Genomic DNA, 17,258 nt, shown 5'->3' with positions numbered 1-17,258 from the left:
TATGGGGACTTCTTGATTCAAGTTTCTTCTGTTTGTCGACTCCTCCGGGTCACTCCTTCTTCTCAAGCTCTCGAGTTCATCTAGGAACCGATCAATTGACTCGTCGTCCCTCTGCCTTCTCTTTTCAAATCGCATCATCGCTTGGTGACCCTTCATGCCTGATCCGAATCGATTCAGCAATATTTCGAAGATTTTGTCCGCGTTGTCGCGTTCTTCTTCTTTCTTTGCAACCACGCATTTCAATGCCGTGCCTTCCAGGTTGCTGAGTATGGCTGTGCATGCTTGCCTTTCATCATTTAAGTTATCCTGCTCTAGATGTAATCTCATCACTTCCACCCACGTGTCAATGCATCCATCTGAATCGTCTTTGAATTCTTTTGGCTTCTTGAAAGTTTTTCTTGATTTTCCGTCTCTCCTATCGCTCGAGTTAGTGTTCCTCGTGGCGAAGGCCTCTAGAGTCCTGTTCATCATCTCCCAAGTGCTTGCCCACGTCATGGCATCCGGACCTGCGTTGCTGCTAGCTGTCGAGTCCCCCGGACCACTCGTTGTGTTTGATGTTCCATTTTTCATGATTGTTTTAGCAACCGTTGGTGCTATGCTTACCGCATCCCTGTTTAAAGGCAACGGTGTCGATTGCCGTTTGTTCCTTTGTGGTTCCACAAAGTCAACTCTGGTGCCTTGCGTGCGATCCACTGCCGGTCTTTCTTGTGAGGTAGAATTTCTCAAGATTGCATCCAAGTTCGCCTGTATTGCACTCGAACTTTCGGCCTGATTCCTGTTCATTATGTCCATTCTCTTTTCCAGGCTACTCAATTGGCTGTTGACGTCATCATATCGGTTTTTCAACTGTTGCATATCTTTTTTGATGTTCTTATCTCGTTCTTCATTGGTGGCATCTACCTTGTCCGACATCTGCTGGAGTCTCTCGTCTGTCGCCTTAGCCAGGTTAAAATGACTATCCAGATATTCGTGTTTGTTGTATTTTAACTCCTTCTTTATCAGGTTTCTATCTTCCTCACTATACTTTAGTTTTTTGTCGATCTGATTTAGCTTTGTCATCAGGTCGCCAAGCTCAAGAGCAGCTGTTTCCTGAACAGCCGTTGTCTTGTTTTTGGCTGCCTCTTCTGTTCTGGCCTGTTCTTCCTTTGGGTCGGCTTCTGTCGCCTTCGTGCTCACTGTCCCAAATGTTCGTGCTCTTCCAGTCTGTGATTCTTCGGCCGTGTTGTCTTTTGATTTCATTCCGACCATTTACTTGAGAGTCATCTTTCACCGTTTCTCGGGTATTGCCTGTTGTGTCTTCCAACGCGTCTATCGGCGAAAACTCCACGGTTTTTGGATTTTGATCTTCCATATGGGGCATCGGTGTGGATTCCGTTGTCTTTTTCTCCACTTCATCTACGCTCTGGCCTGGTGTCTCTAGGTCGATTTCGATTGTGGGCTCCACCTGTTTTTCCCTCGCATCTTCTCGCGTCTTGCTCTCGGTGCCACTCCTCGTGTTGACCATGCTAACTGAAAAGTTATCTTTTGTTTTGTCTGGGCCCCTTGATGTCGTTCCGCGGAGCGACGAGTTATATTTCGTGTTTGATCCACTTGACCTTTTTTCTAGCACCGGTACCCTACTCCGTCTCATTATTTCTATTTACAATTGATCGTATTTACAATATTATTATATACACAATTCTATTCTACGAATAAAATCTTTTGTGAAAAAGAATTTTAAAAAGAAATATACAACGTGATAAAAACCTTTCTTGAAAATTTCTTTATTTGTGGTCCCAACCGTACCGGGTTCCGACTAGTGTTGTTCTGTTTTAAATCTGTCTCAAACACTTATTGTAATTTTACTTCAATTTTTATACCGTCCTAAGACTTCCAGTTACCGTCCCTACTCTTCTTTGTACCGTCCCAGGCTTCTTTCTACTGTCCCAAGACTGTTCGGTACTGTCCCAGTACTTCGTCAGTGTCCCAAGACCCTTGTCCTGAGAGTACTATCCCAAGGCTACTGTCCCAAGGCTAGTGTCCCAAGACTAGTGTCCCAAGACTAGTGTCCCAAGACTACTGTCCCAAGGCTAGTGTCCCAAGACTACTGTCCCAAGGCTAGTGTCCCAAGACTACTGTCCCAAGGCCAGTGTATAAGGCTAGTGTCCCAAGACTACTGTCCCAAGGCTAGTGTCCCAAGACTACTGTCCCAAGGCTAGTGTCCCAAGGTTAGTGTCCCAAGACTACTGTCCCAAGGCTAGTGTCCCAAGACTACTGTCCCAAGACTACTATTCCAAGGCTAGTGTCCCAAGACTACTGTCCCAAGACCACTGTCCCAAGACCCTTGTCCCAAGACCCTGTCCCAAGACCCTTGTCCCAAGACCACTGTCCCAAGACCACTGTCCCAAGACCCTTGTCCCAAGACCCTGTCCCAAGACCCTTGTCCCAGGACCCTGTCCCAAGACCACTGTCCCAAGACCCTGTCCCAAGACCCTTGTCCCAAGACCACTGTCCCAAGACCACTGTCCCAAGACCACTGTCCCAAGACCACTGTCCCAAGACCACTGTCCCAAGACTGTATCAAGAATGTTCTGGTCCAACACTGTCCCAGGACTGCACCGTCCCAAGACTGTCCCCAGACTGCTCTGTCCCAAGACTTCTTTGGCACTGTCCCAAGACTGTTGACAAGTGTCTGAGCGGTGGGACCTCTTTCTTCTTCGTTATGGGGACTTCTTGATTCACTGCACCTTGTGCCACCACTCAAGCTCTAGTAAAATTTTCCCAAAAGCCCTCTCTTAAAAGCCAAATGCTGACCCCTCTTTTTCTTATTTCTTTTTAATTACCTCTCTTTCAATGTTCCAAGCAACTTGAGACCAAAACCTGTGCGCAGGTATCTTGTGATCACCTGTTCGTATAAAAACTAAACACAAATCCTCACCAAAATGCAACAAAAATCCAAGCTAGAAAAAATAATAAAAACGGAAAGATGAGCCCACCTAAAATTTAAAGGTGACCAATGTCTACCTTTTGTCGAAAAAAAATTTTGTCTGGTACCTAATTGCCACGCGTTTTCCTCCCCCCAACTAATAATCTTATTGGGTATCACCAGAATTGTCTACGTCCGTTCCCCCCTACCAATCCGACCAGGGTACCTCTCTTAACTCAAGTTCAAATTTCGATATCCACTTATTATTACCAACGCGTGTTAATGACTAATGTAACTAAATCAACGATGTCGACTAATTAGTTACTCTAATTTCCCCCCTTTTTACAATTTACAGCCGCCAACCTCTAACCTAACCAGCCCCCCTTCTAACCTCCCCCCTTTCTAGCCCCCCTTCTTAAGCCTAAAAATTACCTTAAGCGCCGGGTGCTAAACCTCTCAAGAGAAACCGTAGACCTGTCTCCAGGCCTGCTCAAGTAAAAACGTTTCTCAAAACCGGGGGATGTCGCTTATCCAATTTTACACTTATTTCCTATAATGTAATGTGAATCTTAACGATACCCGTTCTGCCCAACTTGAGAACTCGAGAACTGCCAAATCCTTCTTGGCTACTTTCCCACTCGACTGGTCACCTCTTCCAGTCGAGTCTCCTATCGGTTCAGCTCAAGTGCTCCTGAACCACTTTCCCACTCGGCTGGTCACCTCTTCCAGTCAAGTCTCCTTGTTGTCCAGCTAAGTTCCAAGCTATCTGAAAACCCTTGACAACGCCCCACACTCGGGCTCTTTATTAAGGTTACTAGGTTAAATTACTAGGTTGATCGAAACGATCGAACTTGTAAAACAGTATGGGTATACTATTTAATTAATATAAAGGTTTGATCCAACTAATCTGGTGTCAAAGTCACTGTCTTTTTTCCTTTTATGGTTTTTGTTCCTTTTTCTATTTTTTTTTGGTTTTTGTATTGCTTTTTGTCTTTTTGCTCGTGTTTTTGTCCCGCTAGTTGCCCCCCTTTACTCGGTTAGCTAAGCCTCGTTCGGAGAGCGTACCAGGAATTTTTTTTCGAGTTTTCTTAAAAAGCTATCACGGTACAACCGGAAGGTTTGCACGTTCCTGTCGAACCGTACCACCGGTACTCTAGAATGGGCATTCAGCCCGAAGTTGTCTCAAGTGGGTTCGACTCCGTAGTCTTGATGTCGTAAACACCCAGGAGCGCCATAAAAACACTATGTAACATTCGTCTACTGCAGTCACACATGAGGTTTAAGAAAAATAGGCCCTATAACCATTGGCTCAAGAGTCAGGGACACTATCTCTTGTGTTTTTCTACCTCAAATCAGTCGGAGCCAATTCGGTTCGTTTGTGACATGAGACTACGACCCGTTATAGCTTAAAGGCTACTACTAAAATATCCCCCCACTCTAGAATTAAGAACGTCCCCATACCTAGGTCTCTAGATACCCAAAATACATGAACGCCGTTAAAAACCGGGTCGGAACAATCCGTTAAGTTACTTTTTATTAGACAGTGGAACTTTGATCCATTTCAGATGGATCAACCTAAAACTCGCCTTACCTCAACATAACAATTATAAAACACACTCTAGAAATTTAAATTAATACTCACATTGTAGCACGCTCAAGAAAGGGAAGTACTTCAGTCGGTAATTAACTCGAGAATTAAATAATGTAACTAGAATGAGTTTAATATTTGTCAGTTTTAACAACAAGATTAAGTTTGTACTCTAGACTGTAGTTTCTCGTGAACCATTGGGACACTCAAGCTGTCCACCTTCCCACTGAAGGTTCACTCTAGTCCAGTTTAGAATCATAATCCAGTCAAGTCACAATAATCCAGTTCGTTGGAATACGCTTCTTTCTGTTTCAAATGGGACAGCTCTACTCTAGATTATTACTGTGACGGAAATTGCGAATAGCAATTTCCTACTGATTTATCTTGCAACTTTCCCGCGATTGTCACTCGATTGTTCTGAATTCTCTTTTTAGACTTTCAGTTATCGCGAGAAAATCGTGCATGACAGGCTCCATTCGAATTTTTGAAAAAAATTAAATTTCACTCCAAAATCAAGTGTTTTTTGCTTCTCTCAAGGTCAAACTTCCAAATATGACCGACTGGCACAAAAGAAATTTCCCGAATTATTTTGAAACTAGAACCTACTGATCTACAAAGGTTCAATGCATACCAGGATAAAATCGGATCTCAATGATTGAATGTCATACCGTATAAGACTCTAAGTTTGAAACTGTCGAATCAGCAGCTTAGAATCGCAATTGGACTCGTAGGTTCAAAGTTTTCTGAAAAACAGATGCATATAGAAAAGATGTAACCGAAGAGGGATGGGTTGGCCTATCTTTTCTCAAAAAGGCAAGGATATTCTCTAGGCATTCAAAATTGAATGCCCTTATGAAGGAAAGTCTCGCCTCGACTCACATGTTTTCTTTTTTAGAGCAACGACACCTCCACAGGACAGATCAGAAGCTCCTGTGGTATTTAACGGTAGTTGACTGACTCCCTAGCACCTAGTAGAATAAGCACAGTAAGCTCGGTTTGTATCCCTGGAACGGCCGCAGCTGATATGGGAGATCAAAATTTCGACAAATATAGAGATTTAATTAATGTTGGATATAATTTTCAACCAAATGCTTTTGAAATTCAGGGTGTCGCCGGCGCTAGCAGTGAGATTTTTACTGTAAAATAGTTTTTGTAAAAAACTGGTCAGTTGTAAAGAGGAACCCAGGGGAGGTAGTTTTCTTCTGCAGATAAACTCACTCGCAATACAAGTGGTGAACAGTGCCTGAGTACTCGGCCTTATTGATGATAAAAACTACTTTTGAAGAAACTTGTATTGATAGAGCCAAGGGAACAAAAGCGCAGTTTTATATAAGTATAGGGTAGATCCGTACCCTTATTCCAGTTCAGTCTTTTTGAGTCGACTCCTTTTATTCTGTGCAGCATTTAGTTTTCTCAATCTGGTTTTCTTGAGTCCCAACCATCTGACTGTCTGTTGATTTCTTTGTTTTCGCTAAGAAACAAGTCAATTTCATCGCCGAAGCCATCCTTCAGTGTTGTGTGGATCTGTCTAGGCTCCCTCGTAAGTTTGATATGGTGTTCAGTTCTATATGGACGGTGACTGCCAACTAAAATTTGCTAGGATATCAGCTCATTGGGAAGCTTTACTTCAATCGTTTCTCTTGATGTTTGGTTCAGCCATTTTCACATTTCCACTGATTGCTCTGAGAGCAATGTTTTCCTTCACCTGGAGATTGTGCCAATTGTGTTACTACTGGCTGGCGTTGATATTGATATTCCGTAGTTAAGTACATTGCACCCAATGACCTTCTAAGTAACAATTTGAGCAACTCCAATTAGTACCAGACAGAATTTAAATGAAGTTATTACGTTTTTGAAATTTCACATATGTGTAAGGATGCGTTGTGAGAAATTGAGCTAGCTATCAAATTTTACCCCCAAAAAATTTGGTGTCGTCTTCAGGGGGTATCGTTTGACCACTAATTGATAGCTGTTGTTCAACAATCTTCTTTGCTCCAACTCATAAAAAATGTCGATGATGATTTGTCTGCGAACATTGTTGATTTTTTTGAAGTAAGCCATTCCTCGACTTCTGTCAATTACGGCGAGGCTGATGAATTCAGCTGTTCGATGTCACTGTTAGATGTTTGTATGTATATTGATATCGTCGGTATATGTTAAAAGGTTTATACCAGAGAAGGGCTCTAACAGAGTGCTCATGTAGAAATTGTGTTACTACTGGCTGGAAATTGTGTTACTACTGGCTGGCGTTGATATTGATACTCCGTAGTTAAGTACATTGCACCCAATGACCTTGTAAGTAACAATTTGAGCAACTCCAATTAGTACCAGACAGAATTTAAATGAAGTTATTACGTTTTTGAAATTTCACATATGTGTAAGGATGCGTTGTGAGAAATTGAGCTTGCTGTCAAATGTTACCCCCAAAAAATATGGTGTTGTCTTCAGGGGGGATCGTTTGACCACTAATTTATAGCTGTTGTTCAACAATCTTCTTTGCTCCAACTCATAAAAAATGTCGATGATGATTTGTCTGCGAACATTGTTGATTATTTTGAAGTAAGCCATTCCTCCACTTCTGTCAATTACGGCGAGGCTGATGAATTCAGCTGTTCGATGTCACTGTTAGATGTTTGTATGTATATTGATATCGTCGGTATATGTTAAAACGTTTACACCAGAGAAGGGCTCTAACAGATTGCTCATGTAGAAATTGAGTAACATAGGCGAGAGTACTCCGCCTTGAGGCACACCATATTTGACGCTACGCAACTTCGATTTGGAGTTCCGGAACTCCACAAAGCTGAAGCGCCCTCAAACACAAGCAATACAATCACCCAATGTATAAAATCAGACCTTAAATATCACGGTAAAAACTTCAACTCTGCTTAGGCCAGATATGTGGAATCGAATATGCTATCCACAGCTTGAGGGACGAGTTTGAAAAACCGGAAACGGATAGAGAACTTGCTCAAAAAATTGCAGAAATCCTTCGTCCGGCACTACATTATGCGCTGGCCACTTCATATAAACATCCCTCAAATTTACATGTCAAGAACACGGTTTTGACATCTACCGAAGGCACAAGGTAAGTTGATCTCCTCGCAGTGGCTTTGTACGGAATTGGAATAATCTCACTGATCGAGCTCCTGCAAAAACCAATTGTCACCCAAGAATGGTACGCAGATGACGGAAGCGCTAAAGGTTCTCCGCGCACCTTAAACATTAAGGTTCTCGGAAACCTTAAGGTTCTCCGCGCAATACTGGACAACCTGGATAAGCATGAAAGGTTTTCGGCTACAATGTAAAGTTTTCTAAGTGTCAACTCCTCGCATAGGAAAAATGTCGAAAAAGCGCCATAAAGGTATTCGAAGGCACAATTATTAGAATAGTAGACGGTTTTAGATTCCTTGGCTCGGTTATAGGAGCACCATCAAAAAAATTTAAATAAATAAAGTTCAAAATGAAAAGAATTCAAAATAAATAGAACTTTATAACCAGAACAACTCCGGAAGCAATAAAGAAAATGAATGAAACTGAGAAAAACGTAAGAGAGCAGCTTCTTCTTAGTATTACTAGTGAAAACCATATAATCCTTGTTTTTGATTTTTGTAATTCAATTTTAAAATTTAAATTCATTTAATTGTCTGTTATTGTTTTTTATCTGCTGATTTATAAAATACCACTAACCGCTTATCATGGGTTAGTTCAGTCCCCTAAAATCTTGTCAAAGTCCTTTTTTTTACCTTTATGCTGAAAAAACAGCAAAGAGTGTACAAGCAAAGATTGCTTAAAACCTTCCGGACTGATAAATTGGGTTGGATGTGATTGTTGTTCTAGTTGGTATCATATCAGTTGTGTAAGTATTTCTCTTAGTGACTCTAAGAAAACCCAATGGTCCTTTATGCGTAGATGTAAAATCTGTTAATAAAGAAACAATAGCGAATGATTTAGTGCTAGACAGTTATGTTAATACAGCACTCTCAGATGTCCGAGTACTCAAGAGAGTACCAAAAGACTCACGTGTTCCCTTGGCGGAAAGTCTGTCGGTCAAAATAAATGACATCGTCTGCAATGTAGAAGATATTACAAAATGGCTAAGTTTTTTTAACGCCCTTCTTGTTTTTTTGGAGCAACCGAAAAGAAGTGGACGCAAACATTCCACAAGCATGAGCTCTTTGATAAATAAAAAAATTCGGAGCAAATTACGTGTCACTTCCAAAACCCCATCCCCAAATTTCAAGCCCGCCTCTGAGTGACCTTGAGCAGAGAATAAAGCTAATAAGTAGTAAGCTCGGTGAAGGAAATGTAAAGGGAGGAATAAGGCTTGCTGCTTCGGATGACAAAATTGCTCCTTTTTCAAGTGATAACTATCAAAAATTGTTGTCTAAGCACCTTCAGCGAGCTAAATTTGCAGCTCCAAATCCAGAAAAATTAGATAGTTTTTTCGTAACCGATTTTGACCTATACAAAGCGAGAATGTCCTTTCCGAACGGATCAGCAGCAGATCCTGATAAAATAGTTCCTCAAATTTTTGAAGTTCTTGTTACTAAGTCGAATGGCAGTGCAGGACTTAATTTTATGAAATCGCTTACTAAGCTGATAAACCTCATTGGAGATGGCAAAATACCCGAAGCCCCAAGACCTTTCTTTTTTGGCGCAAAGCTCATCGCCCTCATAAAGATAGACGGAGGGTTGAGACCGATTGCCATAGGCAACACGCTGAGACGTATCGCGTCTAAATGCGCTGGAAGCAAGGTCCTCTCCGAGCGACCAAATTTTTCGGAAACGTACAGGTAGGATGCGGTACCAAACGAGGAGCAGAAATAGCTGCACACTGGTTTCGAAAGCTAATTGAACGCGGCGACAATCCAAAATGCACTGTTCTTTTAAAACTAGATTTTAAGAATGCCTTTATCTCTCTAAATAGAGAAACAATGCTGAATCATGTTTATTCAAATCGCCCCGAATTGTATAATTACACCCATTGCGCGTATAGTAAACCTAGTTACCTTTTTTACGGAAGCTCTGTCATAATGTCAGAAGACGGAACTCAGCAAGGTGATCCTGAAGCCCCACCCCTTTTTGCGGAAACAATTCAGACACTAGTCAACAGTTGGAGTCGAAAATTAACATCTGGTATTTAGATGATGGAAATTTAGCCGACGACTATAAGGTAGTTTTCCGGGACCCTAAAAACATTCTGAAATCGGAACAAATTTACGGCCTGAGCTTGAACATTGAGAAACGAGAACTTTGTTTTTTTTTCAGGACCGACTACGAGTACTCAGTATAATTCAATTTTAACACAATTTCGAAAAATATGCCCAAAATACAAATAAAAACAAAAGAAGAACTCCTCATTTTAGGATCTGTTGCCGAAAAGAATTGCTCGACGAAAAGATTAGGGAGCTTGACAAAATCTCGGATTTCATTGACAAACTAGACGCCCATTATGGCTTTTACCTCCTGAAAAATTGCTTTAGCATGCCAAAACTCCTCTGTTTTTTTTGCGTACGAGCCCTTGTTTTTTGCAAAAAAAAGATTTTTTTGGAACGCTACGACAAATTACTAAGAAAATCGTAATGCAAGGTCACTAGTGTGAAAATGGATGATAACCAGTTTTTACAAGCAGTTCTCCCGGCAGCCAAAGGTGGCTTGGGCGTTTCTTCCGCTCGTCTACTTGCTTTACCAGCTTTCTTAGCCTCAGCAATAGGAGCAAAAAATGCCTTGAGCGCACTCTTTGGTTTGGAGCATGTGGATGGAACCTATGATGATGCGCTTAAACGGTGGGTTGAACTTGTAAAAATTGAAATGGCTCCGGAAATTGAAACCCAAAAAAAATTGGACAGAGCCAATTTTTGACAGCGAAATTGCAGACTTGATTTTACGACTCGAACCAACGGACGTAAAACAATTCAACGCGTTCCAAGATAGATTTGGCTCACAGAGGTTGAACGTCATCCCGTGCAAAAGTTTAAAGTTAAAATTGTCGAGCAAACAACTCGATTGCGATAGGACTTCGATTAGGCTCGAAAATATGCGAACGGCATAAATGCGTGTGCGGAAAAGACGTTACCGAGGATGGTTGGCATGGTCTTTCTTGCCTCAAAAGTGCAAGGAGGTTCTCTAGGCATTCAAACCTGAATGCCCTTATAAAGCAGAGTTTATCTTCTACTCACATTCCGTCTGTTTCGGAACCACGACGCCTCTACAGCATTTGTAATTTTCAACATTTGTAATTTTTTTCTACTTATGTTTTTTATGCTTGTGTTGTATCGCAAGTGGTGCGAAGCTCTGCTTAGCCTCTGTTTTATTATTTTACATGCCGTGCCTAATTGATGTGAAAAAATAAAGTTGCTTACCTTCGAGTCGCATAATAGTTTTTGATGGTGCCAAATAACTGCCGGTGCATGCCTTTCGTTCGTAATTGTTTTCCGAGGCTCCTCGAAGGCCAATATGTCATAAGGCAAGTAGTTTCAGGCGGAAATGCCGAAGAAGAAACCTAATGCTGCTAGTGATAAATCAGGGGATACTAGCTCGAAAAAAGAGAAAGGTGGTGGATCTTCATCCGTAAAAGTTCGTCATATCTTATGTGAAAAACACTCTAAATGCATGGAAGCTATGGAGAAATTGCGAGCTGGTGAAAAATTCAATGTCGTTGCTCAACAGTATAGTGAAGACAAAGCTAGGAATGGAGGTGACTTGGGCTGGATGAATCGAGGTTCTATGGTTGGACCATTTCAAGATGCCGCTTTCGCTCTTTCAACCAGTACACCAGATAATCCTCAATATACTGATCCCCCTGTTAAAACTCAATTTGGTTACCATATAATTATGGTTGAAGGAAAAAAGTGAAAATTATTTTAGTGTAGTTAATGTGCATTTTCCTAATCAAATTTGAGCTACCACAAAAATAGGATTTTATTTGATTTTATTTTCAGATCAGATTGTTTCAAATTCTACAGGAATTTGCTTACAGCAAGAAAATGGCAACCAAAGTAAGTTTGTTTTAATTGATAGAGCGTTGAGTTTCCTCGTGACTTCCATCGAGAAGATTCATGTTTTTTCCACGGAGACGTAGGTGCATCCATTTATATAGTCAGGTGGAATCCCAAGTAATATGGTATCTAACTTAACATCGAGTTTCGTGAATAACAGTCGTAAGACTATTTGAGAGCGAAGATTGATGCGACAAAATAACAACGGTTGTAAACATTCGAGCTTTCTATGGCAAATTTAATTTAAAACACCCAATTTTTGCCTGAAATTTTGTTTCAAATATTTTAAAGCTCAAAAACTTTTCTCTGCGCAACAGTTGTCTGATTAGTTACCACTTGGAAAAAATATCAATTCTAATATATCACTGGTCATTTTGTTATTCGATATGTTTTCCTAAAATTGATTTTACTCGAGACAAACGTATCGAAACTTTTGATGATCTTTTTTTGCGACCTTTTCAAATTGTATATAATTTTTTGATTCTTAGGCTTTCGCCTTATTCTTTTTTTTGTATCGCAAGTAGTGCGAAGCTCCGCTTAGCCTCTGTGTTAAATTAATTTATCAAGTTCAGTGCACATTCAGCTGTATGAGAAAAATAATGGAATTGGCTCAGATTATGGCGCCGGATTGTTAGTTTCAAAATCTAATCTATCTATACTATATTTAAATGCGAGTGACAGCTATCTTCCATGTTTAAGCGTAATAATTTTGCATGTTTAACGAAAGAATTTTTTCATGTTTAAGCTATATCATATATTGCAATGCTTAAGAAAATTTTTCAATTAGTTTTTCGCAAGGTCATTAATTTTTCACTACTTTTTTTTCGAGGCGAAGTTAAGTCTGTCTGTCTGTATACCTGCTTTTGTAATTAATTTGATTATGTCTGTCTACCCGTCGCCTAATTTTTAAACTTTTTTCTATTATCTCTCTATTATATATTTAAATGCGGGCTTCACTATCACGCCATGTTTAAGCTTTTCAACGTATTATGTTTAAGAAATGAATTTTTTCACGTTTAAGCCATATCGTATATTGCAATGGTTAATGTTTTTTCAATTTTCCACTTTAAATTCAGTGTTTTTCCATCAAGTTTGAAATTAGCAACCCAATAGTAGGATATTTTCAGAGTTTTTTCAGGTTTTGCGATTCTGGCCTCTATATATGAATAACCAAATCCTTTTAGTTTACGAGATAAGCAATTTTCGAGGTTTTTCCAAAACTTTCTTGAAAATTTAATTTTTTTTTATAATTTCTCAATTTTTGAAATTCTCACCTTGTAGTTGGGTGCTGTCAGAGTACTCTCAGGGGTTGCGAATCTTGCCTCCAATTCTCACTTCTCAAATCCTTTTCGAGATATGACGTTTTTATGATTTTTTCAAAAATTATTTTCAAAAACTTGAGTTTTAAAAAGTTCCAAAATGTTGAACATCTCAATCCTGCTGTTGGATATTGTGAAAGTACTCTCAGGGGTTGCGAATCTTGCCTTTTGTTTTGGCTGCTCAAATCCGTGTAGTTTTCGAGATATAACATTTTTTTTTCAAATTTTTTCAGAAAACTTAGATAAAAAATTTCACAAAAACTTGAAATTACCATCTCTGTAGTGAGGCTCTGTCAGGGTACTCTCAGGAGTTGCGAATTTTGCCGCCAAATACGACTGCTCAAATTCTTGTACTTTTCGAGATATGACGTTTTTGATGATTTTCTCCGAAATTTTCAAAAAACACAAATGTTAAAAAATTCCAAAACTTTGAAGATCTCAATCCTTTTTTTTGGAATGTGTGAGTATTCTCAGGGGGTTGTCAATCTTTCGTCTGAATATGGTTTCTCAAATTCTTGTAGTTTTCGAGATATGACGTTTTTCATGATTTTCTCCGAAATTTTCAAAAAAAAACTTAAATCTTAAAAGGTTCCAAAACTTTGAAGATATCAATTATAATATTCCGTATCTGGCGGATGGATAATACGGGTATACTGTCGTCTACTGTTATGCGAGCTGTTCAATTGGTAATGTTATTTAGCACTACTGGCTATCAATTGTATTTAGATTGGATTCATTATTTAGATATGTCTCGAGCGGTAAAGACCTATCTTGCTTTAAAGGATGCTGGTTCCGATTCCTAGCTTCTGATATTTCGCAAGTCGATCGGCGCAAGTAAGAGCATGATTGGTATAGTTTATTAAGTTGATCTCTATTCAATTGATTCGTAGCTCGGTATAAATCTCCAATGATTGGTATTAATTACCATCAATGTTTACATAGTTAAATAAATATATGATGCAGCTCTATTTTAACATCAAGGTGAATTATGTAATCTATTCGGTTCAGATGGTTAATTAGAATGAATGACATCATGAAGGGATGATGTCACACAACCTCACAAGAGGAAGTCTTCCCGGGTGGTTGAAGTGTTTCATCAGATACATTTACAATAATTCACATAATAATTTAAGACTGCTTTGATTAAGAATATGTACAAGTATCAATATGGTATGGGTCTATCAAAAGTTATATCGCAATAATTTAATAAACTCATAGTATTAGAAGCACAGTTTATTAATTCAATTTATAAAACGAGAGAAGATAAATTATTTTAAACTTAAATGGGAGATAATTTTTAAGCAAGCCACCTTGAGTCGGGGTATGGGAGTTAAAGTGATAGATGATAAGGATAAATTAATGATATCATGATGTATTCAGTTGTCAACTGTAACTAAATTTCCACGGCAAGAACTGTCGTGTGGAGTAGCTGAATAGTTTTGGTCGTCGTTTCGTTTTAATTTTTGATATCGCTGTCTTCGTTCGTTGTTGCCTTTCATTCTTTTTGTGCTCGTTTGATGCTGAAGTCTTTTTGATATGAGGCGGTGTGGTTCCAATCGTTGCCTCATAGATTGTGAATTGATTATCAACAACTTAACAGTGATATGTTTTGTTGATTTCTTCACGATTTCTTTTGAAAATTTTCAACTAGCTTAGCAATTAGTACTTTATATTACTTGCTAAAAGGTTGATATTTCATTTACTGTTCGTTGTCTATTTTTCAGAAGTCTTCATCGTATGGGCGTTTTGTGCCTTTATTGGCCTTACTCCCTGAATGAAGGTGATCGACTTTTTTCTTTGAAAAAGTCAAAATTACACATTTCTACGATGTTTTTGCATTGATCGCGATCATCGTATTGTGTGTAGTGTCTGGCTTTTTGTTTTTTTTTTCAGTTCTTTTCTTCTACTGTAGCTGCACTTCACTCCTATAGGCTATTCAGACAATTTGCTGGTTCGCCTGAGCAAAATTTGGCGTCAGTTAGAGTAGTTGATAAATTACTTTTTTTTTTTTTTCCATTAATTTCGTTTATCTTTTTTTGATATCTTCTTGGCATTCAAGATTCGTGTGTTGTTCTTCAGTATCACTGACAACCTTTTAGGGTTGCCTAACAAGCACATTGGATGTTTGTTGGCTCATTTGAACGCTTTCTTTCTGAATTTCTGCGAAGATATCCCTCGAATTTTATATTTTTTCTTGTTTTGCCTATCATAATACATGGGAATAGTGTAAATTGATGTATTTCTCCAAATTTTGATCTGCTAGTGGATCGACTTCCTGCCTGTTCCTTATTGGTGGTCTAATGATTACTGAGCCCAAAAAATTTCTTTCTTCTCTAGCTAATATTTTTGGGGGGAGCAGAATCTTTTTATTCGTAATGTTTAAACGTTGGCAACAGGTGGATTTTTCGAGATCTCGCGAAGTTGACTTCTCCTAGTGAGCCGACTTCCTGCCTGTTCCTCATTGGTCGTCTAATGATCACTGAGCCCAAAAAAATTGGTTCTTCGTTAGCTAAAATTTTTGGGGGGAGCAGAAACTTTTTATTCGTAATGCTTAAACATGGGCAACAGGTGGATTTTTCGATCTCGCGAAGTTGACTTCTCCTAGTGAGCCGACTTCCTGCCTGTTCCTCATTGGTCGTCTAATGATCACTGAGCCCAAAAAATTGGTTCTTCGTTAGCTAAAATTTTTGGGGGGAGCAGAAATTTTTTATTCGTAATGCTTAAACATGGGCAACAGGTGGATTTTTCGAGATCTCGCGAAGTTGACTTCTCCTAGTGAGCCGACTTCCTGCCTGAGTCCTAGTTGGGCCTTGAAGGTATTCCACGGGTTCAAAGCGGTTGCATTACGTATATTTCGACTTGGGTGTCAGTTTTTCAGAAAAGCTCAACTTGAGGAAATGAGAGTTTTCTCGAAATTTTATACTTTTTCTGTTTTATTTTGGTTTTTTCGTGACTTCAATTGTATCGATTGGGTGGTTTTGGAGCTTACATTGTTAAGAATGCATGCATGAACGTTACTAGCTGATATCGTGATTTTTCGTCACACATAAATAAAGATTTTGATGTTCGTTTTTTCGAAAATGTCGCAAATTAGGCTGAAAACTCTGCTTTCTTTCAATTTGTCGAGTCCACATCCGATTTTCGGCATGGCTATAGCGTTTATTCCCTTCTGCAGTAGCTGCTGCTTCATGCAGTTGAGGCTTCTTGACAAATCGTAGTATGTTGGCTTGTCAAAAAATTGTGGTTTTGTGACTAAATTGAAAATTGACTTGTTTTCCCAAGGCAAAGAAACTGAAACTGATGATCCAACTATCGGTGTTTCAATGCTTTTTAGGGTTGGTTTGATGCATGGGTAGGCGCTGCTGATCTGCTGTGCTACTCCTTTTGCCATTTGAAAGTCACTTGAGACGCAGTGAGCTATAGAGCCAGGGAACTGTAGGACATCACCTGATCCCACAAAGATATTTGGTTCATATATTGCATTTACCGAGTCTTTGCTGCTTCCAGGTCCATCTTTTTGTTTAGTGAATTGTTTCGCTCGTTTAACGCTGTCCATAATAATGTTCCTTTTCGAATCCCGTGAAGGAAAGTCTTCATTCGCCGCCTCCGCTTTCTTTCGTATGTTTGCTTTATTGTCCTTTTGCGTTGATCGTGGAATGAATGTAACTGGGGCCACTTCGTGTCCGTCAACGGTTCGGAGTCCATACTTTCGCGGTTGTTTTGGGCGGCTGGGTATTGGGTGATATCGAACATCATTACTAAACCGAATTTGGGCGTGAATTCGGTCTCTAGCTTCAGCTGCTGCTTTTCGTCTGACAACTGGCTGTGGTTCGCGAAACAATTCGTCGAGGTTGTATCCCTCAGGATCAGAGTTGTTGCTGGTTAATCTGTCAGTGACCTGTTCATCAATGATATCCATTGGTGGCGCTGCTGGTAGTTCAGCGAGTGGTAATTCATGCACATGTACTGCTCCTGGGATTGGGGGTGGATCCGGCGGTGGTGGTATTACTGGTACTGGGACCGGTAATGGTACCACTATTGGTGCTGCTGGAATTGGCATCGGTGCAGGTGCTGCTGCAACTGCTGGCGCTCCAAAGGGCACTGATAGTCTGATTCTAGCTGGTGCGGCTGGTTGATCGGTTTCGTCAGGATTATCAGGTTGGATCTCATCTAAGAGTTTCGGCAAGTTTTCGTCGAAAAGTCCTGGTTCGCTTCGGTATTTTCCGAGTGAAGGATCCGTTTGAAACTTCGTTGGATCTATTGGATTGAGATCTTCTGGTTGATGCTGTGGATCAACTGGTCTGAGACGAATTCGGTGCACACATTGGGTGTAGTTAGTTCCAACTTTCCGAATTATATAGTTCGAATTTGTTAACACTTTCTCAACTCTGTACAGGGGTATCCAGACTTGCATTGATTTGCTTCCAAAGTCTGACTGTGTAGTC

At 39.8% G+C, this 17,258-nt stretch overlaps 3 protein-coding genes across 6 annotated transcripts in view; 1 reads left to right on the top strand and 2 right to left on the bottom strand.

Annotated features, from left to right (window-relative positions):
* Positions 1 to 17,258, top strand: part of LOC134845124 (AP-2 complex subunit alpha-2-like) — a 606,200-nt gene that overhangs the window by 552,133 nt on the left and 36,809 nt on the right. For 2 of the 3 annotated variants that reach the window (XM_063861990.1, XM_063861988.1), the window contains exon 2: positions 11,438 to 11,494. In XM_063861990.1, the coding sequence (XP_063718060.1) occupies positions 11,483 to 11,494 (12 nt within the window). In that variant the 5' untranslated portion in view covers positions 11,438 to 11,482. Of the gene's footprint in view, positions 1 to 11,435; positions 11,495 to 17,258 lie in introns of all 3 variants that reach the window. The other variant, XM_063861989.1, reaches the window with a different exon arrangement.
* Positions 1 to 17,258, bottom strand: part of LOC134845125 (histone H2A.Z) — a 113,281-nt gene that overhangs the window by 64,080 nt on the left and 31,943 nt on the right. The gene's annotated exons all lie outside the window — the stretch shown is intronic.
* The window catches only part of LOC134845123 (FACT complex subunit SPT16-like), a 590,873-nt gene that overhangs the window by 557,767 nt on the left and 15,848 nt on the right, over positions 1 to 17,258 (bottom strand). The window lies entirely within an intron of this gene.

This window comes from Symsagittifera roscoffensis, chromosome 4, assembly GCF_963678635.1.
Source record: "Symsagittifera roscoffensis chromosome 4, txSymRosc1.1, whole genome shotgun sequence".
Classification (NCBI taxonomy): domain Eukaryota; kingdom Metazoa; phylum Xenacoelomorpha; order Acoela; family Convolutidae; genus Symsagittifera; species Symsagittifera roscoffensis.
Note: the sequence above shows the minus strand (reverse complement) of the source record. Positions and strands in the feature narration are given on the sequence as shown.